Source organism: Ambystoma mexicanum, chromosome 7p, assembly GCF_040938575.1.
Source record: "Ambystoma mexicanum isolate Mex_15411 chromosome 7p, UKY_AmexF1_1, whole genome shotgun sequence".
NCBI lineage: Eukaryota > Metazoa > Chordata > Amphibia > Caudata > Ambystomatidae > Ambystoma > Ambystoma mexicanum.
In genome coordinates this window covers 859,861,277-859,884,531 of record NC_090939.1, presented here as the reverse complement: position 1 = coordinate 859,884,531, position 23,255 = coordinate 859,861,277, and the positions used below count along the sequence as shown (strand labels likewise).

Sequence of the window (23,255 nt, the reverse complement as noted above, 5' to 3'; positions counted from 1 at the left end):
ACCAAAGTGGAGCCCATAGAATTCAATATTAACATTCTCACAGATAATGGAGGGAGCCGTTGTTGTCAATTGTTGGAGAACTATGGTCTCTAAGATGTTGGCAGTTGCAATATCGGCAGTAGTAATGGCCCTTGGATTTTTGATAGAAGGTTGAACGCTAACAGCTTTTAGAGAAGAAAAAATAGGGGCCATGGTCTGCGGAGTCTGGCAAGTTATAGGTGCATCTTCAAAAATATTGAGTGATCTTCCTTTGAGCCACTATGGCCCCATCTTTTTGGCTCTCTTGGGATGGAGAGCTACATTTTGTCTTTTTCTATATTTAATAGGAGACCTAGAGCGCTTCCCAGCCTAGGGACCTTAAGACCATACCTTCGTAATGGTTTCATAGTTACAGGTTAAATTAGACTTGTGAGTTAGTCGGTGCAGGTGTGAATTTTGCTAAGAGATTAGAACATTGTTATTTATAGTTAGCTAGTACCTTGTTGCGTATTCATGAAGTTTGACAAGTTGATAGTTAGCACTAGGGTATATACCACTATGGTGCCCCCAGTGGATAAGTGAGTAAGAGGGCGGCAGGCAACCAGCCGTGCTTTACCTAGGCTGGGGACCACAAGTTACACCCAGACCTCTCAGTCTGCAGTAGTACCAGCGGCTAACTGTAGCTAGCCTAAAGGCAACCAGCCTTTATCCCTCCAGTCAATGACATTATCTAAACGTGAGGTGCGGGCTGCAATCACAGCGACATAGTGTAAGTGATAGAGGGTTAATGGAAAGGGTTAGGATAGGAGGAAGGGTATAGATAGCAGATGTTGGGGCTATAGTGGCTGTTCAGTGTGCAGTGCCACTGCAGCTACCGCAACACGAGATGATTTCTTCCCGGCTCCCAATTCTCCTGCTCCGGCAGGAGAGGTCAGCTCAGCTGGGGAAAATGGACATCAAGCTTCAATTTTGGGAGTTACGGAGCTTGTAACGTCTTGTCTCTGTGGTTCCCCTCCTCCTTCCATCCTCCTCCTGACTAGAGGAAAGCACCCACCATGTCAAGCCGTACTGTATTTCCTCACACGCTCATACAGCCGACGCAAACAGCCTCCTTAACTTCCCATCCGATCACATTATATAGAACCACATTTATAAAAAACACAACACTATCCTTGTAGGTGCACAGACCAAAGCATATAACCTTATTTGGAACACCTAAGAGTAGTTCTAGGGAAGTCAAATCTAAGTTACTTTTGGATTACTTACAATAATATAGACCCTAACAGTTGTACCGTGATGCTCAGCAAGAAATCACATAGTAAGTCAACTGGACAATATACTTATCAGAATAGTGGAGCACTTCTTCCAGCAACAGTATAAACCTATAACTGATTCAGGATAACAGTTATTCTAGAGGAGTTGGACCTTGGTATCTAATATTCAATTACAGTTGCTTTTCAGTTCGCAGACTAAGGGAAGCAATAGCTGATGGCACACAGCTATGCAAGTCAAGTAAAACCTCTATATACTTTTGTAAGGTGCTACAACCTAAAAGGTAATTATGACCTAGGTAGACTTATTCTGGACAAGCGAACACTAAGTCATGGGAAGCAAGACCCAATTGGGGACACTCGTACAGTTATCCTTACAGGAATAATAAAGTTGAAACCAACCGCATTACTTTTGGCAAGAGTGGGACCAATTCACAGGTAAGTTAACCTATCTACTCTGTTAGAATGGCGCGACAGTTTAAGGAAAGTAAGATTGAGAATACTTATTTAAGCTGGCACACAGCTTATTCAAGCTAAGTAATTCCTATATATACACACTTTTCAGAATGGCAGAACATATCCAAAGTAATAACGTCTGTAAACTATTCACTCTGAGAGTTTAAAGTTGCCAACTAACTCATTTACAAGTAAGTAAACTTGTCAGCACTTATTTTACTTTTCAAGGCAGACCCCCTTAAAGTATTGAGCACTTCCAAATTCTAGTACAGGAGTTCTCTCAGAGGCAGAGCGTGGTCTAGGAGCCAGCTGTAGGGGAGGTGAGATAGGGCTCAGTTGCAGGCAAAGTCCAGAGTTCCAGAGAATGACTGTTCAAACAAGTCAGTATTTTACATTAGAGTTAGTTGAGGGTCCAGAGACTTCAGAGAAGACACCCTAGGAGGATTCCAGTAGTGGGTCTGGGTGAACTGGCCGAGAGGCCTCCCAATCACAGAAAACAACCCTAAACTACACAGGAATCACAAGAGACTCAAGGAGGTAAATAACCAAGCCAACACAGTACCTCAGCACAGAGGATTTTGCAGTAGGACGACTTCAGGCTCTGTAGCCAAAAACCCAGGCACTGCATTCCTTTTCAGGAGGACAGAAGACAGGCACAAGGATTGGCTTTTTCAGCAGAGATCGACACAGAAGGCTTCAGGCAAGGGTTTCTTTGCGGCTGGCCGAAACTCTGGATTTAATGTCCAGCACTCTGGTGAGGGGAGTATTTGGACTCGATTCATGTGTCTTGAGATCCAGCAGGATGCCCACGAAGTTTCAGCAAGATTCAGAAGACTGTGCATCGCACTATGGCTCTAGGTCCCAGGGTATTGGGCTATTGAAGACCAGCAAGGTCGCAGCATGACGTAGGATGGCTCAAAATGCAGGTCTTGAGTCTAGTGGTTCTAGCCAGGCTGAGGTTCGTCTGTTTCGGGATCCCCAAGTCGATAGAAGGAAGGGCTAGTGCAGGCTTCGGTTACACAGCAGGCTCTCGTAACCCTCTCAGTCGCGTTTCCTTCATCATCCGCTACGGTTTTGGTTCCAGTGGTCAACTACTTCTTCAGCTTCTAGGATCAGACTTTTATTTCAGGAACCCAGCCAAACAGTCATCCAAGATTCAAACTTGGGGAGTTGGCAGTCCTTTCAGGACAGCCAGCCGCCCGGTTTGAAATTGATTCTTGCAGTCAGGCTGGAAGACAAAGGGCTACAGAGTTTTGGATTCCTACCTAGCTTCCTGCCTTCACAGACACACTGAAGCCTGGGCAGGGAGTCAACAGGACTCCCACCAAAAATAAAATGAACACAAAGGAATTTCCCACCCTAGAAGTCAGGGGAAGGAACAAGAAAGCACAAGGAACGCTGAAATGGCAAAAAAAGAAGACCGGGGCCATTCTGGTAAAATGAGCACCCATGTGCCTTTACCCAGGCTGTGGAAACTGCCCGCAGTAACGGTGCACCAAATCATTAAAAAGGTTCACTGCCACCAGCCATTAAAGGTAAATTTGTCCTTGTAACAAATGTTACAGTTAAAAGGGGATACCTCCCAAGCACTCCACTTAAGGGGGGGGGGGGTTGAGGCGGGGGAAGGAGGTGTTAGGTCAGAGTTGGTGCAGTCACACTCTGAGACTACACAACACTTATATGCTTGGCATTAGGTAACCCACCTTTTGGTATAGGTCTGTACTACACAAGTTGTTAGTGTGACTGAGCAGCCAGGCATATCTCAAGACGGGTAAATGTGAGCTGTGGAGCTGTACAAATGAAATCTGCAAATACAAGTAGTCAAGTAACACTTCCACTCAAGGTTTCAGTTATAAAATAGTCATTTGTCAGTTTTTAAATAAGCATTCTTTAAAAAGGCAATTCATGTAACTATGAAAATATACTTTAAAAATACTTTTTAGAATCAAAACAAGTTAGTGGATAATCTTTGGATATGCTTCTCACACAATTCCTACACCGTGAGGTGACTTCAATCAAAAGTACAGTATGGGATTTACACATCACACTAGTTCTACTTTGCAGATTCTGAGGTTGCAGAAAGGAAAAAGGTTAAACAGGTTCTCAGTATATGTGAGGACACTTACATCTTCCAATGAAATCTAGAAAAGCCTTTGTCAGCAGTAACAGTTAACACAAGTTACCACCTATGAGGGACAAACAATATCAAAGTCAATGGGCTTGAAGAGTCTGCAGGGATCCAGGACAGCCAAAGTAGTCAATTTTAAACAGTCTATCGAGCTGAGACGCTTCTTATAATCAAGGTCTTGCACACATTTAAGAGTGGTTTGTTAGAAAATCACTTGCAGGCTCACAAGCTGTTAAGCCTGTGCAAAGAGTTGGAATCAACTCCAAAAGTAAGTCACTGCAATTCCCAACTGAGAAAAGCACAGGTAAAAGACAGTGAGGCAAGTACCCCAAGTCTAAACTGTACCTATGGTTAGAGGAAGAGTGGTCCAGCTGGATTCTGTCATGTTACATTTGTGCAGACCCTGTGTTTCTAGGCCTCAGTTGTGGGGACAAGAGGGAGGACGCCTGGAGGGCTCCTGCGGCGGTACTTGGGAGGTCGTCGGCAGCTACAGTCTCTTTTTGGTTCAGCGGCACTTTGCGGTTTACGCGCTTAGTAAACAGCACCGTCGCAGGTCTCTGATACCGGTTGGGCTTCCTTCACTCTTTGGGTCCTGCACTCTGGTGAGGGGACTCTAGCTCTGGTCGTCCTGCTTCTGGAGGGTCCTTAGGAGACTCCTGGAGCTTCTTGCCTGATTTCAGACGTTGCACTCTACTTCGAATTACTCAACCCCAGGCACTCGGTTCTTGCAGCAGCAAAGAAGTACAGCCAATCGGGGAAGATGGTCTAGTTGACTGTCTCAGGTTAGTTGGCCCCACTAACGCAAGGGAAGAAGTCCTCCCTTCCGGAGCTTCGCTGTCGAATTGAAAAGAGAGTTTCAGCACAGCAGCAGGGCTTCACCGGGCAATGCAAAGGTCCAGGAGGATGCAGCAAGCTTCATTCACGGTTTCTTCGTCAGGTATTTCTCTGTGGTTGACTGCCTCTAGTCCCAAAACTCTAGCCTTTTAAGCAGGGTAAAGTCCAAGAAAGTCCTTACAAACAGAAAATTGTGAATAACGAAGTCGGGGGCCATTTTGACAAAATGGTCGCCCATGGGTGCTGTACTGCAGCTGAGGGTTCAGCCTGCGGTAGAAGAGAATGTAGTTAAACCTTTGGGAAATCTAAGACTTCCCTGTGCCACTGCACTAAAAGGTGTACTGTGTCACAATGTAAAGAAGATGCCTATGGAGTTTGTCAGACAGTCCAAATCTTAGAAAAATACACGACAGAGTGAGGAAAAGGGTCTCACTCTCCAGGTTAGAAATTAAAAGTCCTAAATTCCAGCAAAAGAGCTGGAGCTCTCCAAGGTAGAAGGGAATTAACACATTTCTGACAATTGTCCTCAAGAAGGTAGAAGGGAATTAACACAGAAATGAGAATTCTCCTCAACGGGGGGTGTGCTGGTTTCACCAAATAAATTGTAAAATGGATCCAAAGATCCTTTCTGGCCTTGGGAACTGTAGTTCTCACACGGTTAATCAAAGAAAGTTAAAAGGGGAGCCCCAAGGGCAACCAAGCAACAATAGGCAGTATGTGCCAAAAGTTGCCAAAGAGGATAAAATTAAAAATACACTAGGGAGAGTCTCTTAAAAATGACACCCATAAAAAGAGTAAAAGATTAAGTGTGGAAAAAGGTTCCCACTCACTGAAGTATAGGGAAAAATAATTACCAGTCGAGCAAAAAGTTCTAGGTTTGACACAGGTCAAGAAGATTTATCATGGATATGAAAATCTTACCCAACAGAACCAATAATTACATCAAAGACGTCCCTGATCTCAGGGTTTTGAAAATGCTGCAAATCTATACCAACTTGTCAAAAAATAACAAGCATTGACAAAGACAACCGTTTTGGCTCTTTAAAAAGGCATTGATAGGCATTTGCACAATATGTGCTAGACATGAAATCATACGGCCAGGTTCTCACTCCATTCACAATCGGTTATCTTATGGCCTTGTTCTGCCATAGTTTGACAGGCACTGCCATTTCAGGTTTGTCTGAGCAAAAGAGCAGGCTGCAGCACATCTTCACTCCAAAGTGTGTAAATTGGCAAAACAAGGACATATTTCGCCAATGTTTGGGTCTGGTAATATGATCACTATACATAAGGCTTAGACCTAATATGCAAGGTGTTCACATCATATGCTGTGCAGATTCAACTGCAAGTGCCACAATAAGGCCACCATAAACTCAGAATAGACATATGTAAGGAATATCCCCACAGGTCAAGGAGCTTCTGCATAAATGGCAAGAGCAGCATTAAACGCACCAATAATGCTATCAGATTCCTAGAATAATCTCAATATGCAAGGTAAAGCCCTATGTCTAAGTGCTGCCATCACTTTCAAAGTGCGCTTAAAATGAGGCAGCTGGTCGTATCTCTTCTTATTAGGCTTTGCATTCTCCTTGTGCCATCAGCAGCCCACTGCTGCTGGACTGCCCCACAACCCTTTTCAGAGCTGAATACGGCTGTGGCATTATTAGCTGAATCTAAAGTCATTCTCTCATGAACACTGAATGCAATAATCATCAAATCTTAACCTGTAACTTGCAAGTCATAAGAAGCTTATCCAGAGATGTATTTTCTCATCTGTTGTGGGCTGGTAGTCTGGAAATTCGAAAAGTAAAAAGCAACAAAGAAAAGCAAGGCTGTATGTGGTACACAGACCTGGAATTGTTGGACTCTTTGATAAACTAGGACAAAAAACAGATGTGGCAACCACACTCTGTTGGCAGATATTACAAATAATGATTTAAATAAAACATTTTGTATTTAACACTTCACAACAGAGAAGCACCCATTGGGTTAACTGAGAAAGTCCATTGTAGCATGGTTACACCACTTGCTATATGCAAACACCACACAGGTTGTGTCCCTCCACATAACCATCTCTCTTCCATCTACACTCATGACAATGGTTTTGCCTTACTATGGGTGGCATTGCAACAGCTGGGAGCCAAAACAAATCACCTTTCTTTCTAGCAAGGCGATAGCAATGAAAACAACAAAACTAAAGATCCATTCTACAAAGTGGCATAAACTAATGAGCCAGGACTGAGTAAGTTGACCAGATGACATGGTTTGTGATGGCAACTTCATTATTAAACACTTGCAGATGTGTTTTATAACAATTTACTTTCATATTAGGCATGCAGTATCTTGCAGCACCCTGGCAATTATCTGCCTCCTTTTGTTGCAGAAAAGAATGGGGAACTATCTAGAAGTTACTTAGTCATGGTAACGTACTTTTGACTGCATGTTCCTCCCACGTATTCCTTGTTTTATGATAAACTCCTTCCAGCATCAGCTGCTTCAGAATTAGGTTACGGTAGAAGGTGCCATGCATCGTAGTTGACTTCATGTCCCTCGAAGGCCTGCATACCCCTCTCGAGGCTGATGTAATCGACCAGCTCCTAGTTTTTTCACCCTTGGTTTACAGGATACCTGGCATTGGCAAGGTCAAATATAGACCAGGCACTCGAAACCAGAGCTGCATTGCCTCCGTGCGCAGTGGTAGTGACCCTACACCTCCTCTGTGGTTGAGGTATAACATGGCCACTGCTTTGTCCGTCATTATCAGGACATTCTTTCCGCATACAGTGGGCAGAAATGCCTTCAGCGCTAGGCTGATTGCCCTCAGCTCCCAAAAGTTTTCGTTGACGTGGGCTCCCCACCCTATGAGAGGCATTCGCAACTACTGTACTCTCTGGGCATGGCTCGCATAAAAGGTTCCACCTACATAATGTGATCTTTGCAGGCCGACCACAGGAGATCCTGTGCAACCCTGCTCGTAACCTGAAGATCCGACATCTTGCCTGAAAACAGACCACTGGGACCCGATGGCCCACTGGAGGGATCTCATTCTCAGACGAGCCTCTGGCACCAGAAAAATGCAGGATGCCATGAGGCAGGGCAACCATAGGAAATCGAAAGCTGGAAGACGCTGGGCATTCTGAATTCTAGTTATCAGCTGAATGTGCTCAGCCGTCACCTCGGGTGGCAAGGCTTTCCCCGAGGACATATCAAGAACTGTTCTGATTATTTGGATTTTTTTGGAAGGTATCATGTGGGACATCTTGAAAGTGAGGGAGAAGACCAATCTGTGGAGAGAGTGGCAAGTGATGCTGAGATGTTCCAGGATCTGCTCTGGAGAACGGGCCTGATCAGACAATCGTCCAGGTAGGGGTAGATGTGAATCACCCCCACCCCACCTGAGGCTCACTGCCATCACCAGGCAGAGGTCACCCTGAATGGTGGAATTCAAAACTGATGAGAACTGTAAACGGCGAACCTCCGGTACTTTCTGCACCTGTGATGAATAGGCACATGAAAGTAAGCATCCTGAAGGTCCAGCGATACCATACAATCTGGGATCTGGAGGGCCTAAAGGATCTGAGACATGGTAACCATTTTGAAGTTGTCCTTCCTGAGGAACTTGCTCAAGTATCATGTGTCTTAATCCTCTGTCCTTTTTGGGGATCAAAAAGGAAGGGAGGTGGGGGTAGGGAGTACACCCCACCCCTCTACCCCCCATTGCTCTCCGTTACAGGTTCTACAGCACCTTTCTCTAACAGACTGAAAAACTCCTGCAAGAGGAAAAGGTCTGGAGTTTTGCAGGAGTGGCTCCCCAGTGGATGATCCGGAGGCCTTCTTAAAAAGGAAAGGCAGTAACCCTGGGCCCTTGTTTGCAAGGCCCAAGCATTGAAGTAATGCCACTCACCGCAGTTATGTGGCCTAAGGACTGGTAATAAGGCAGCGGCTGAAGGTTAGGCAGCCGTTGCCTGGGCCGACTTCACACCTTTCAGTCGTCCACCACGAGGGACTTTTCTCTGGCCTCTTTGACTGACTTGGCCTCTCACTCTTCCAAATGACGAATAGTAGCGAAAGAACTGACCCCTCAACGCATGTGTAGTGGGATGAGAAGGCAGAGACTGTCTTATAGCGACACCAAGTGATTTGGAGGCTGCTTTTGAGGTCTAATTTCTGACAGCTTTCATCTGCCTTGCTGCCAGACAGTTATGTGCCATTAAAGGGCTTGTTAAGTAGCCTGGACTGCACATCTGGTGCAAAGCCAGACTTTCCTCAACCACGCAAATCTGTGCACTGCCGCGCTAGCTGCCATGGCTCTGCTAACAGGGGGAGGGATTTGCACATTGCGTCCCTTCCATCTTTCAAGATATTCAGGAAATCTTCCCTTTCCTCTCCTTCAGGGATATGTTCAGCTGCCATTGAAATGCAGTCCCACAAGGTGTGGGCAAATTTGGCCAGAGCACAAGTGGCATTGACAGACTGAAGAGCTATACTACTAGCTGAAAAAAACGTTTTGCTTGTGCATCAAAACACTTGTTGCCCCCATCTGGAGTGAGGGTAGGGTAAACCGCTTGCTTTGATGTAGATGTGTCAACCTGCACCACAAGGCTTGTCGGGGTAGGGTGCGTTGAAAGGTATTCCGGTTCAATACTAGAAGGTTTGTACTTTTTGGTCAAATATTTACTCGGGGCAATACCAGTTTGCCATGACCCTTTTTTGCAGTGCTGCATGAAATGGTACAATAGGGTATTTTTGTGGACCCTTATTAGAATGTGAGTTAGGTCATCCATTTCATAGGTAGTGGTTGATCTCCCCCAACCTAGGTATTCAGTAACTCTATTCATTAGTTGTCTGTAGGACGCTTCATCGTGCTCAGACAGGTCAGAAGTGCCAAAATCAATTTCATGGGAAGGGTCCAGGCCACTTGCATCTTGGACTCCTCAGACACTAATGCCTCTGCAATATTAGGTGTGGCAAATTCTAGGCCAAAGGGTGGAGTATTCTGGTCAGAGGGTTCAGCTTCCTCAAAAATAGACGAAAGGGACTTGAAGTCCTTGTTAAGAAAAGGCTTGAGAGTGTTTGATTTCCTTGAAGGGCGAAGGTTTCGAAGCCAATGAATTTAGCCTCTCCTCGACTCAGGACCTCAAGGGCTTTTGGGGGAGAGCAGGGGAGAGCAAGGGGCGGGTGGGCGAGGGGTTGTTTTCACCCGGGTTCGAGGGCACATGAGTTTTAGCCTTCTTAGACTATCGGCCTTGGCAGGCACAACAGGGGCCGAGGACGCCGTTTAGAAGATCTTTAACATTTGAAGCCTGAAAGCCTCCTAAGCCTCCTACATTCAGAAGACGAGTCGGAGGATGAAGACTGAGACCTACGACACCGTTGCTTTCAATTGCTTTCAATGACTAAGAGGAATGGCGGGGACCGCTTCGAGAAAGTTTTTTGGAAAGTTCTCGGTGGCGACTCACCCCTCGATTCATCCAATGATCATCTATTCCAAGTCATTGTGGAAGGGGATTTCCAAGGAGGCATACATGCATTAGTTTCCCTTTTCGTTCTTTCCCATCACGGACTGACAGGACCCGCAGTAAGCAGTCTTGTGGTCGTTGCCTAGGCACCACAAACAAATGTGTTGAGGGTCAGTAATTGACATTGTCGACCCACACTCGAAACCCAGTCTTCGGGATGTCAATATTTTAGAGCAATCGTAGTTTGATAGAAACAACTGCACTGTAACCGAAGCGAAGCTTAAGCAGAAAAACGTAGCTCAAGTAACAAGCGATGTACGTGCTATATATACACTGTCGAGGATGTCAGCCTCGAGAGGGGACGGAGGCAATGGCGACGCACAGCACCCTTTACCGCAAAAATTCCAAAGCAGCCGACGCTGGAAGGAGTTTATCATAAGATGAGAACTACGTGGGAGAACACAATCCATTTGAAACTGGCGTTTCATGTACATTCTCACTTGAAGACGCAATGGCTGATGTGGTGGCTTGCATAGAATGACTGACCAAATGCAGGACAACAGGCATTATTTATATAACCAGGTCATGCGACGGTGGCTGGAAAAGAGCTAAAAACTCTGAGCCAACAGAGTTCAAAGGAAAATCAAGGGAAGCCTTTCTACCCATCAGGCCTCTGGAGTTCGCATAGGAAGAACAGGATTGTTAGACAGTCAGCGAGTTGTCATCTGGAGCAGGAAGTATTAAGCTGCTACATAGAGGCAGTGCATGGCTCCCATGTGGAGAAGCTGGTGCTTTTGACAACAGCCTAGTGGCCAGAGCCTGGGGAATCATAAAGACACATAGAACTTAAGTGGAAAGCAGAGAAGCCGGACAAGCTCTTAGACGATGACAGGGCCTAAAAAGCCTATATCCTGAGAGGCGTGTTGAGAAGAAGTCTGAACCTGGGAAGGGTGCCGATAAGTATATACAAAGCCTACAGCCTGAGAGAGGTAATAAGAAACCTCAAAGCAAAGGACTGATAATTGTTAACGTCTTAACAAGGCATTGAAAACCCAACTAGACAACCCAAACAAAGGAGCAAAGAAGCAAAGAAACAAAAGATTGGACTCTGAGAATAAGTAATCCCGCCAATGGGAGGAGAAACCCAACTATATGCAAAGAGGTTGGGGCTATACAATAATACAGAACAATGTTACTGTCCCTCAATGGCTAGGTTTTATGATTTTTATTTTTTTAAGAAAGCATTGCGCCTTAACTCGTCTGAACACTGCACGAACGCATGATCTTTTAGGCTTTCCTGCAGCTTCTCATATGCCTCTGCTGACTGAGGCAGAGATAACAGCCTGATAGCACAACTCATACTACTGAATGCTAAAGCCATAACCTACTCTTGTCATTCACTTTCCCCTCTCTGTTTACACCACCTCTTTCCCTTATGTCTGCAACTACAAGCATAGTTTCCCAAGGTGCTGAAGCAGCAGGTATGTACCTCCACTGACTCTCGCTCATCTGGCACCATTGACATCTTTGATGCCTTCCATTACAACAGGCTGAAAGCAGTCAGCAGTTTGGGCCCAGGAGCCTTCATATAGTTTTAACATTTAAACTGTGTAGAACAAACTAATCTCTAGTCACAATCAAATTCGTATTTTAAAATCAAGAATCCTCTTCTCACTGGAAGAAAAGTACCAAGTCATCATTTTTTAGCCAGTATGTCCCTGCTCCCACAAAGCAGGCGCTCTATGGACCTGGAGATCTTGCTGAACTGGTTCATTTCTGTTGATCCGTTCCCCCTTTATCAACTTTACCAAAAAAAAAAAAAAAAAAAAAAAAAGAAATAATCAACCATGGAACTCACCTCTTTCCTTGTAAACTTTTAAAAGTAAATGTTTCCATTGCTGATTTTCAAAGGATGTTATCCAGAGATGAATCAGAAGCCAGAAAGCAGAAGCCCATCTTGTTTCTTGCGCAGCTATTTACTTCCAAGTTATGCTAGCAAATACACTTAGTAGTATTAAACTCATATTTAAAAATCATAAACTACCTTCAGAAGCACTCACATATACAAATCCATTTTATCACAACAAGGACCCTCAGTGAAAAGAAAAAAAAAGGTACCGATTTAATAAATCAAAACTAAAAACAAAACATACAGCTCTGATGAGGCCAGTCCCAGTTTCCATCGTGCTGAGTCTTGTATCCCCAATTTTGATGGCAAGAATCTGGGCTCCAGGTGCAATTCCATTTCGTTCAAGCTCATCTGGAAAATAGCCTGCAGCGATGCTAGCGACATGTGTTCCATGTGCCCCTACGGATTAACAGAAAAGCTTTAAAACTTGCATACAAATTTGTGCAAGCTAATAGTTTTAATTTTGGGCTTTCACATTTTTAATAAAATGAAGGAGTCCTCATGTGAAATCTAAAAAAGCATGTTTAAAATAGGGATACTGAGACAAAAATTGAGTACTTCTAGTTATAAAACCCTTATCTACTGCAGCAGGATTGTTTATCAAAACACAGTTATGGGGGATTTTAACAATTAGCACAGTTGTGTGTTTCCGAGAGGCCAACGTGCTGGATAAGCAAAGGTTTTTCTCACTGTCTAACAGACTCTCTGGGTAGATTAGAATGAGTAGCAAGGTTTAGATGTAGGCGATCAGAGGTTTGTTATGTGGGTACAATTAAAATGGGGATAGTCCAAGCGGTCCACGCAAGTGCATAGAAATACTATTTATTATGTTGAAACACATACAGGTAAACCTCAAATAATAAATTACACACTACAATGGAACACTTTACGACTATGCGGTTATAAACAGTGAAAAGCAAAATCAAAACTATGTAAATTAGGGAAAAGAAAAATGGTTAAAGAAATAAAAACAATATGCCTAATTATGAAAGCAGTTAACTTGAAACTTAAGCAATCCTCCCCAAGCCAGGCAAGTGAAGTCCAAATATTCTAACAAGGTCAGTACCTGGCTAGGGGTCTAGGAAGTCAAAGGGCTCGTTCAAAGATAACTGGACATTGACAAGTACGCTCTCAAAGCTAAAAGCACACTTTGGAGAAAAAGTGTTGCACAAATGAAAGGTGTACCCAATTCCTTCACACCGAGCGGTCCACACAGGATTAATAAACCAGGACTACACTGCCTATGGTCAGTTAAGGATAATATTACAGATTGGACTTGATAGGCAAGATTGTGTGCAGTACCCTTCGGCAGACTACAGCAACCTTGTTCTCCTAGCAATAGGGGACCCAACCTTTGGTATAAGTCTGTACTACACAGGTTGGTAGTGTGGCTGAGCAGCCAGGCTTATCTTAAGAGGGCTCAATGTGAGCTGCAAGGTTGTAAGAGTTTCACAGTGACAGTTATAAACACTTATACGACAAGCATTGCTCACCGTAATAGCATTTCTGATGATTGTATCTGCTTAGATTCACATGCTGTGCATATGGTCTGACATCAAGTGGTAACTGCAGAGTATTGCATCTCGTCTTTCGGGGACCGAAAGGTGGTCTTCGGCATAGGCATGTCTAACACTATCGTCATGTAGTGTACCCAAAACCCCTCACGCGCTGAGGTACCTCCGATTGCATTTTTTCTGCCATGAAGGAGCCCCAGGCTATTGCGAGCGAGTACATAAAGAGAGAAAGTAGTAAGACGTCCATGTTCCTTCCACCCAGAGCGGGGAGGCAGGGAGGGGGCATGGGAATCTAAGCAGATACAATCATCAGAAATGCTATTACAGTGTGCAATGCAAGTCTTCTGATGCTTGTTAATCTGCTTAGAATCACATGCTGTGCATAAACTAGCAAGCAGTACCCGGAGTTGGAGGTGGGTTGTGAGAAGGAACAGTAGTGAAAAGATGCATTAATACTGCTTGTCCCACCTGAGAATCAGACCTAGAGTGTGTATCCAGGCAGTAGTGTTTTGTAAAGGTGTGTACAGAACTCCAGGTTGCCGCTTTGCAAATGGACTCAAGAGGAACATTTGCAATGAATGCTATGGAAGCCCAGAGTGCCCAGAGTAGAGTGCTCTAGGCTTGAAGGGCAGTTCTCTCTTAGCAAGAGAGAAAGTGTGATGCATTTTACAATCCACCTTCAGATAGCCGATTTAGAGACAGGATCCCCTTCTCTACCAGCTGCAACAGAAACAAAAAACTGGTTCGTCTTCCTCAGTGGTTTTGTTCTCTCCAGGTAAAACATGACTGCCCTATTGTAGGCTTCTTTCGGCCATGCTAGTGGGATTCTGGAAGAAAGTGGGCAGTTCAATTGATTGGTTCAAATCAGGCGCAAATCTAGGATGAGTGCGCAGAACCACCTTATCCCTGTGGACTGTAACAAAAGGGTCTAGAACTGAAAAGGCCTGTAGTTCACTAACCCTTCTAATAGAAGTGATAGCCACTAGGAAGGCCGTCTTGTAAGTAAGGTCTTTTAGACTTGCTCTATGCATTGGCTCAAAGGGAGATCCCATTAGTCTGGTTAAAACCACATTTCGATCCCATTCAGGAGCTGGGTGAGAAATGGGGGGATGAATTCTCTGAACCCCTTCCATAAAAGCCTTAATAACCGATATTTTCCACCACAAAACTCCGTTGTGACATAGTGTAGGCTGAGAGAGCAGCGAGATGAACCTTTAGGGAATTGAAAACCATTCCCGAGTTTAACAAATGATTTGGGTACAACACAATGTGTGTAGGCGAGCGATCGATGGGATTGACGCCCTTGGTATTACACCAAATGACAAAGCGTTTCCATTTACTGGAACAGCAATAGTGTGTGTTAGGTTTTCTAGCTTCCCCGAGAATGTCCATGCATCTCTGAGGGAGTTGAAGGTGTCCAAACTCTATGACCTCGGGAGCCAGGCCGCTAAGTTCAGAGTTTGCGGGCATGGGTGTAGTGTCTCCCCCCGCCCCCCTTCCTGAGACATGTTGTACGGGCAGGGTAGTTTCACAGGGGAGTGTTGGGGGGGGGCACATTTCCATTAGATGAGCGAACCAGGGTTGACGGGCCCACATGGGGGCCACCAATATCATGGTGACTGGTGCATCTTGTGCACCATCTTGTTGAGAAGGGGAGTAAGGGGGGGGGCGTGAGCGTAGACATTTTCCTGCCCATGCTATCCAGAGTCCATTCGTCTTGGAGCAGTTCTGGGGATACCTGGAGGCGTAGTCTTGGCATTGGGCATTCTCCTGAGTAGCGAACAGGTCTACCTCTGGGAAGCCCCATTCTGCGAAGACTTGAAGACGATGTCTTCGTCTAGACGCCATTCGTATTCAATATATTAAGAGCCACGCCACCCCCGATTCCCGGAAACAGGCAGGAGTACCCCTTGCTACGGGAGAGGCACTTCCCGATAAGGAATCAAAAAGATTGTATGCCTTGGGTAAGCGCATTACCACGGCAGCAGGAGATCTCTGCCGAGCATGTCCGCTAGAAGAATGTGTTCCCCTGGAATGTATTGGGACAACAGGAACATCTTCGGATTGAGAGCACACATCCAAATGTTTTAGGACAGCTTGGATAGCCCTGGAGTGTGTGTGCCCCCTTTTTGTTTAGGTAATACATGGCTGTGGTGCCATCTGTCAGGACCAGAACTGTTTTCCCTTGTAGCTGTGTCTTTAGTGCTTTGAATACTGCTAATAGCTCTAACAGATGTATACCCACCCACTCCCTCCCCCCACCCCTTGTCCACCCACCCCCCTGTCCCTACCCCTCCCCCCCTCCCCCCGAGAAAGAAAGCAAGTTCTGAACCGTCTTGGAGGGGAAGACGAGACCATCCTTTGTCTGAATCATAGCCCCTAGGAATTGCTTGACTTTACTGGGGTCTAAGCTGGATTTCTTCTCGTTGATGGAGATTCCCAGACTGAACGGGAGGTCTATTGTCTTCTGAGTATTTCCTAAGTATTTTGAGTCCCCTGTTATGAGCCAGTCATCGAGGTAAGGGTAGACAGGGACTGATAGTTTGCGCAGGTGTGCTGCTGCCACTGCCAGGACCTTCGTAAACGCCCATGGCGCAGTTTTCCGAGTTGTACATGTTTTGGGCGGAACAGGATTGGCCTCGAAAGGACTGGCGGGAACCACTTCCCCGTGGGGGGGAGTGGGGGTTTGCGATTTGCTGCAAGGACTTAAGAGTCTTGTGCTTTTTTTTGCAGTCCCTAGAACATGGTCTACTGCTTTACCAAAGAGATTCAACTCTTCGATAGGTTTGTTAAAAAGAGCTGCTTGACTCTCCGGCTTGAAGCCAGAGTTTCAGAGCCAAGCAGTGCCGTTTAAGCAATTATGCCCTGAACTAGGGATCTTCTTCCAGCCGTCTCTGCAGTATCCAGAGTGTTTAATGCATTTTTTTTGACCTGCCTGCCCTCAGCCACGTTGGTGAGTAATTTGGTCTTTGCGGGTTCAGGTACCTCCTGGCGATGACCTTGTATAAGGTTCCATTGTGCATCGGCATAACTAGCAAGCAACGTAGTGTTTGCTATGCGTGTGGTAAAAGCAGCTGCCGTGGTAATGCGCTTACCCAAGGCATACAATCTTTTGTATTCCTTATCGGGAGGTGCCTCTCCCGTAGCAAGGAGTACTCCCGCCTGTTTCCGGGTTGTGGTAATCACTAGGGAATCGGGGGTGGCGTGGCTCAATATATTGAGGGTCAGTAGGGGATGACCGAAATAGTTTCTCTACTCTTGGATGTACGGCCCTGGTCTGGGCTGGTGTGACAAGAGAAGGAGCCAATCATCTTTTATTGGAATTTAGGAGAAGCATAGCTGGATTGGAGGGGGGTTTTTCTTTAAGAATGTCCCCCAAAAAATCTTGTTCACGTATGGCCTCTTGGGTGGTGATCTGAAAATGATCAGCTGCCTTCCTTAAAATGGCATTAAAGGCCCTTTGATAGTCTACTGGTGAAGCCTGGTGGGCCGGGGTGGAAGGAGTGGAGTCCAAACATAGGACATATGTGTCCTGATCGTGAGGCGGTAGCGCCCATGGCTCAGTCTCAACCTGATGAGTGTCCTCCCAGTTGTCCGTGGACTCCGCCTGGTCATCTGCAGTGTAGTCCTGTAGGAAGGTAGCATCTTCTTCCGCATCATAAATATCTTGTATGTGTCCATTTGAATTTCCTCTTCAGGGTGGATAGAAGTGAAATGTTCCTGAGAAGGTTCACATTTTCGAGGAAATCTTAAGGTTGACACAGAAAGAGGATCCTCCCAAGGTCTCTTGAGGGTAGGGTGCTCTGAAAGCAAGATAATCCTTTCCAAGCGGTCCATGCACCCTTAAAATTTTTCCCTGGTCCATTTAGACGAACCAGAAGGTGCAAAAGGTGAAAAATCTTCATTTTCTTCCCTTCGGCTCCAAAATGTACTACTAATAATGCTAGACAAAGGCTCCTGACTGTTTTCGCGAGCATCGGGGGTGCTGTGGCGGGTCTTTAGACGTGTCCGCGGCACGTTCCTTGCATTTTGTGAACTCCTTAATGCATCAGCCCCACTGCCATAGTAATCCTTGCGATGCTTTTGGCGATGTCCGGCGAATCGGGGCATGCCATACGACTAGGAGGCCTAGCAGTAGATTTTTGTCCTACCGGAGCCTTAGGGGACGTCAGAGCATCAGCTGAGCGTGCTTCGGCGGCCAAATGTGATTTTGAGGTAGCGTCCTTACTTTTTGAAGGCCCAGTCGCAAGCCGCTGCTGAGGATGCGGGGAAGGCTGTTGATCTTCAATATCAGAGGATTCTGTCTAAGCTTTCGGCGGTCCTGTTGGCGCCTTCACCTGCTTCGGCGGAGCCGTCGAAACCGGGGATGGGGTTGTGTGTTTAGTGTGGGTCTTTTGAACGCCCCTGTCGCCGGGTGTTGTCCCCGTAGTGTGACTTGCGTCAGGCCTAGAGGGGTCGGGACAGGCGTGACGGACCTATAAGTGTCCATCGTAAGGTCTATGGCATCCAATACGGATGCTTGGTCATCACTAGTGCCCCTGTCACTTTCGCGGGTGCGGAGTGGGGGAAGAAGATCCAGTCCGCGACATGCCGTAGGCGGCCCACCACTTAACGTGGCGCTCCTTAAGTGTTTTAGGTCGAAGGAGTCTACAGGCCGCGCACCGTCATGGTCAAGGGGCAGACAATTATTGCACTTATCGTGCTCGTCCTTCTACGGGTATCTGACCCTGCAAGAGGGGCAAAACCTAAATGGTGTCCTTTCCATAGCAGAAGGTAATGAAGATGATAACCAGACCTAGAGGGTAAAGAGGGGGAAAGAGGAGAGACATAGCAAAAGATACGACCACCCCGACCCCACTCCCCCTAATGTGTATGCCGGCCAGAGGGCCTGGCCACGTGGATGACCGCCGCCGGATCTTAGGCTTCGAGGTCCACCGCCATTGAAAGTTCCCAGTCTTCGTAGTAGTATTTGAAGCACCAAAGTGACTTTAGGGGAAATGACTGACAAAGTCGGTAAACAAGGATAAACAATGTCTCTTATGAAGAGCTCCGCAATGGGGCGACCAGTTATCTGGGGGACCTCGGCGCGTGAGGGATTTTGGGTACACTACACGTCACGATAGGGATAGTGTTACAGACGCGCAGACATCCCCTTTTGGTCCCCGAAAGACAAGATGCAATACCACTGGATGTCGGACCATATGTACAGCATGTGATAATAAGCAGGTCAATCAAGCATCAGAATCAAGGTTTCTTGATTAAACTATTATTAATTTAAAATAGTCGGTTATACAAGCTTTCCTCAGAAGGGAGCAAAACATGCAACACTTCTAGTACACTTCAAAACACTTTCTCTAAATCAGATGATACCCTTTGGGAATGGCACACAGACGCTTCCTACACCCTCAGGTGACTTAAATAGCTGGGACACTGTGGACATTGATTTATCACTGGTACATTTAGAACAATACTGAGTTTGGGTGTGAAGGATTTGATAGGGGAATAAAACAAACGTTAACAATTCATGAACTGGTAAGTACTTTTTAAACCCTCCAATGCTAAGTAAAATTAACCCTTTCCTGGAGGAAAGACAAAAGCATAAAGTTGGAGATAAGAAGAGTCTCGGGGAGCCAGGACAGCCAATGTTAGTTGAGCAAAGTCTAGGGGAGCTGAAGATCTCTGCAGGCAAGTAAAAGGTCTTGCAATGTTTTTAGAAACGTTTTAGAGATAAGATTCACTTGAATACCTCCTTAGAGGTACTCTTCCTTTCCCCTCTTTCCCTCAGAAGCTCACTGTCGCCCAAGCTCTGTTTCTCTCTAGGTTGGACTGCTGCAACAGCCTCTTTCTAAATCTACCAGCCTCCACCATCCGCCCTTTACAACTAATCCAGAACATGAATGCGAGACTTGTCCTTGGCCTCAAGCCCTGGGATCGTATCTCTCCAGCTCTGAAATCCCTTCATTAGCTCCCAGTGGAAGCAAGGATTACATTTAAAACCCTCTGCATTGCCCACAAGGCTTTCTGGGGCCTGGGTCCAAAATACATTAAACTATCCCTCTGTAAATACCTCCCCTCTTGAGCCCTTTCCTTCTAACTCCCTCAGGGTCAGTCCTTTTTTAAAGAAACAAGCTGGGAGTATATCTCTGTCTTCGGCCTGGGCCTCCCTTTGGAACTGCCTCCCTACCACCTTGAAACTTAAGAACCATCTACGGTTCTGGAAGCTCTTCAAGACCTTGCTCTTCGCTTCTGCCTTTGCCCCCTTCTCCCCTGCTGATCTGCTTTCTCTAGGCACTGTGCACCTGGCGACCCTCTGTTCTTCGGGCCCAGGTACCTGCTCACCCTGCCACCCTCCTGCACTGCCTCCGGGCCACCCCTTGCACTGGGGCCTGTATCTGTACCCATACAGTCCCCCACCCACTCGTCTGATGCACCCTATCTGACTAACCTAGCACTTTGCCACTTACCGGCTGCACTTTTACTAATTATTTACTTTGTTCTCTCCTATGCTCTGCACTTACCAATTTCTCCCCCCTTCGATGCACTTCCTTCCCCCTTTTCCATTCCCCATGCACTTGCGCGTTCTCAATGTCACTGGGCCTAGTAAGATCGCTGTTTTTGTTTCTCCCCTGTTCCGCTCCCTTCGCCTGGTTGCGCTCTGAAACACCTGAAGCACTATGCAATGGCAACCAAGACAAGTTTCAACTGAGAACAAGCAAGGCTACACAACAAGAGGCAAGTCCTCTTAGGTTTACAGAACCTTTGGTTAGAAAAAATGGTTCCAGCTGGCTTCCGTTCCTGTACAGCTCTGCAGATCCTGTTGTTCCTGGGCCTCAGTTGTGGGGACAAGAGGGAGGACGTCTGGACACTCCTGCACTGAAATGGGAAGGTCGGCGGCAGTAATGGGCAAACTTCAATTCAGCAGCACTTTGCGGTTTCAGCTCCTCACGTCTATAGCAAATAGCAACACTGCGGTTCTCTGATACCACTGGGGTCCAGCACTCTGTTGAGGTGGCTCAGGCTTAGTAAATCCTGCTTCACGAAAGTCCGGAGGATCTTCCTGGAGTTCGGTTCCGACTTAAAAGCGATGCACTCAATCTGGTGTTCCTCTCCCTGGCACTTCGGTTCCAGCAGCAGCATTGGACGTACAGCCACCCCCAAGAGCATGTCCAGACGAGTTCACTTTGGGATCGATTGGTCCCACCAACCAAAGGGGAGAAGTCATCCGTGCAGGGCTTCTTTAAGCGGGGCGAATTTAGAGCTTGAGCACAGCAGCAGGGCTTCACCGGGCAAACCAACCGTTGAGGAGTTGCAGCAGGCATCTCTTCCAAGTTCTTCTTCCGATTCCTTCGTCCAGTGGTCGACTGCCTTCCAAGCCAAAAAGTCTCACTCTTTATGCATTAATTCCAGCCTAGCCGTCAATCACAGCAGAGTGGCTGTTCTCAAAGGACAGCCAGCCGGCCAATCACCTTAGGGGGCATTGCTGTAACCAAGGGGATTAAGCACAGGGAGTTTCAGGCACCTCCCGCACTTCCGGCCCCTGCTAGACACACTGGAGCCAGAGGCGGGCTTCACTCGTGAATCCTGTCAAAGGCAAAATGAACAAAGGGACCAAAGAATGACCTTTCCAACAAGAAACAGCAAACAAAGAAGACCAGGGCCATTTTGACAAAATGGGCACCCATGGGTGCCTTACTGCAGCTGTGATTGCAGTCCATGGTAAAAACACACAACGGTAGTAAAAAGTAAACCACTGCCACGATCCATTAATTGTAGGAAGGCTAACATAAAAATGTTACATGAGAAACTAGACAGAGGGGATACTAAATAACCACTCCATCACCCTATGGTAAGAGTGTGTGCTGGGTCTAGAAAGTTACAAAATGTAAGTAAAGTCAATTTCACTTCACTACTCTCGGAAACAGTAGTTCCACCAAGAGAAGACATTTAAACTTTTGGGAAATCTAAGAGACTTCCCTGTGTCACTGCACTGAAGGGGACTTGTGTCGCAATATAAAGATGATGCCTATGGAGTTTGTTTCTTTTGACTTTGGAGTCTGACAGAGTCCAAATCACAGAAAAATACATGAGTGGGGAAAAAAGGTCTCACTCTCTTCAGGTTAGAAATTAAAAAGTCCTAAAGTCCAGAAAAAGAGCTAGGGGTCTCTAAGGTAGAAGGGAATTAGCACATTTCTGAGAATTCTCCCCAACAGGACTATACGTCTGTTAAACGCTTATGGGACAAAGTGTGGGACAAAGTGTGGGACAAAGTGTGGGACAAAGTGTGGGACAAAGTGTGGGACAAAGTGTGGGACAAAGTGTGGGACAAAGTGTGGGACAAAGTGTGGTATGTACACTCAGCCACTGACCTCACATTGGTAAAAATACACACATTCAGAGATGCAGTTCCCCAGCCTACATCCCCAATGGTTAAGAAAGGCTGGGCAAGCAAAATGCCCACGGTCTTGCATGGTCCATTGGACATGCGTGCTGAGAAACAAACTGTCCAATGGAAACATTTCACTCCCACAGTTTAAGCCTGTCCTTGAGCACTCCCTCAGCTGCAGAAAAGAGCTAGGGGACCACTCGGTTTACATTCAGCTGGCTCTGCTCCTGCATAATGGGAGAGGGTTCTGGCAGGTCGGCGCCCCCTCGCCCTTTATGGATGAGCCGCCACTGCAGTGTCCCCAAAACACGAACGTTGAGCAGATGTGTCAGACTACAAAGACCTCACTCACACCAAAAGCAGCAAGGACACCAAGACAGATTTGCGGGGCTCCATTGGAATTCTATCGGAGGGAAAGTTGCAAAAAAGGAAAACTTTCACCAACATATGTTAAATTAATATCAGCTACTAAAACAGCGGATCTGCTGCACTTTACTTTGGAGGAAACTTCACTCATTTCTTTAATGCAGAAAAGAACACGGCAGCCAAATAGAACAGAGTGTGTGGCCTGTCCTCATTTCAAAACAAAACCAGCATAGCAAATTTGCAAGATTTACCCTGTCCCACTAGCACTCGCATACAAGGCCATGCAATCTGTGTAAATGATTAGAATCCTGTTCAGGGTAGCGGTTGGTGGGACCACTAATGCCATTACAGTCTATGCTCCATGGATCAGCAAATGTGCAACCTGGAATTAAGGTCACATAGAATAAACTGATTCCAATACTTTCCGAGCATCATAAAGAGCAGTTAATGTTCACACAAAAATAAGAAAAATTACCTTTCAGGTGATTAAGGGTCTCTTAGTCCAGGCTCTCCTCCCTCCTTCCCAAATGATGGGAATGCCTGCATCTGCAGGTGGGCCGGAAAAGCTGGCTGTAAAATATAGCCATCAATAAGAAATTTTGAAGGCGTAGGGCCTACGTCACGCGCGAGTCCCTGCGTGCCAAGCCTACACCTTACCCCTCATTTCAGCAACATTCCACACCCAGTTCCTGAGGTTCCGCCGCTGACGGCAGAATTTGAGTATAGGTTTACTGTAGGGGATGGCTGGGTGTGTGTTGTGAAAGAGGGAGAGCCTGGACTAAAAGAACCTGAATCACCATGAATGTAATTTTTAATGTCTCTTTCATCCTAGCTCTCGCTCCTTCCTAACTGGTTGGGAGCAGACTAAAAGACCTCCGAATAAGTAAGGGTGGAAGAGACAGACAGCATGTACGGAATACAGGCAAACAGTTGCGGAGCACCTCTTGGCCAAATTT

At 46.2% G+C, this 23,255-nt stretch overlaps 1 protein-coding gene across 2 annotated transcripts in view; it reads right to left on the bottom strand.

The window, feature by feature from the left end:
- Positions 1 to 23,255, bottom strand: part of TPP2 (tripeptidyl peptidase 2) — a 1,218,153-nt gene that overhangs the window by 967,985 nt on the left and 226,913 nt on the right. For both annotated transcript variants that reach the window (XM_069637049.1, XM_069637048.1), the window contains exon 7: positions 12,281 to 12,435. In XM_069637049.1, the coding sequence (XP_069493150.1) occupies positions 12,281 to 12,435 (155 nt within the window). The remainder of the gene's footprint in view (positions 1 to 12,280; positions 12,436 to 23,255) is intronic.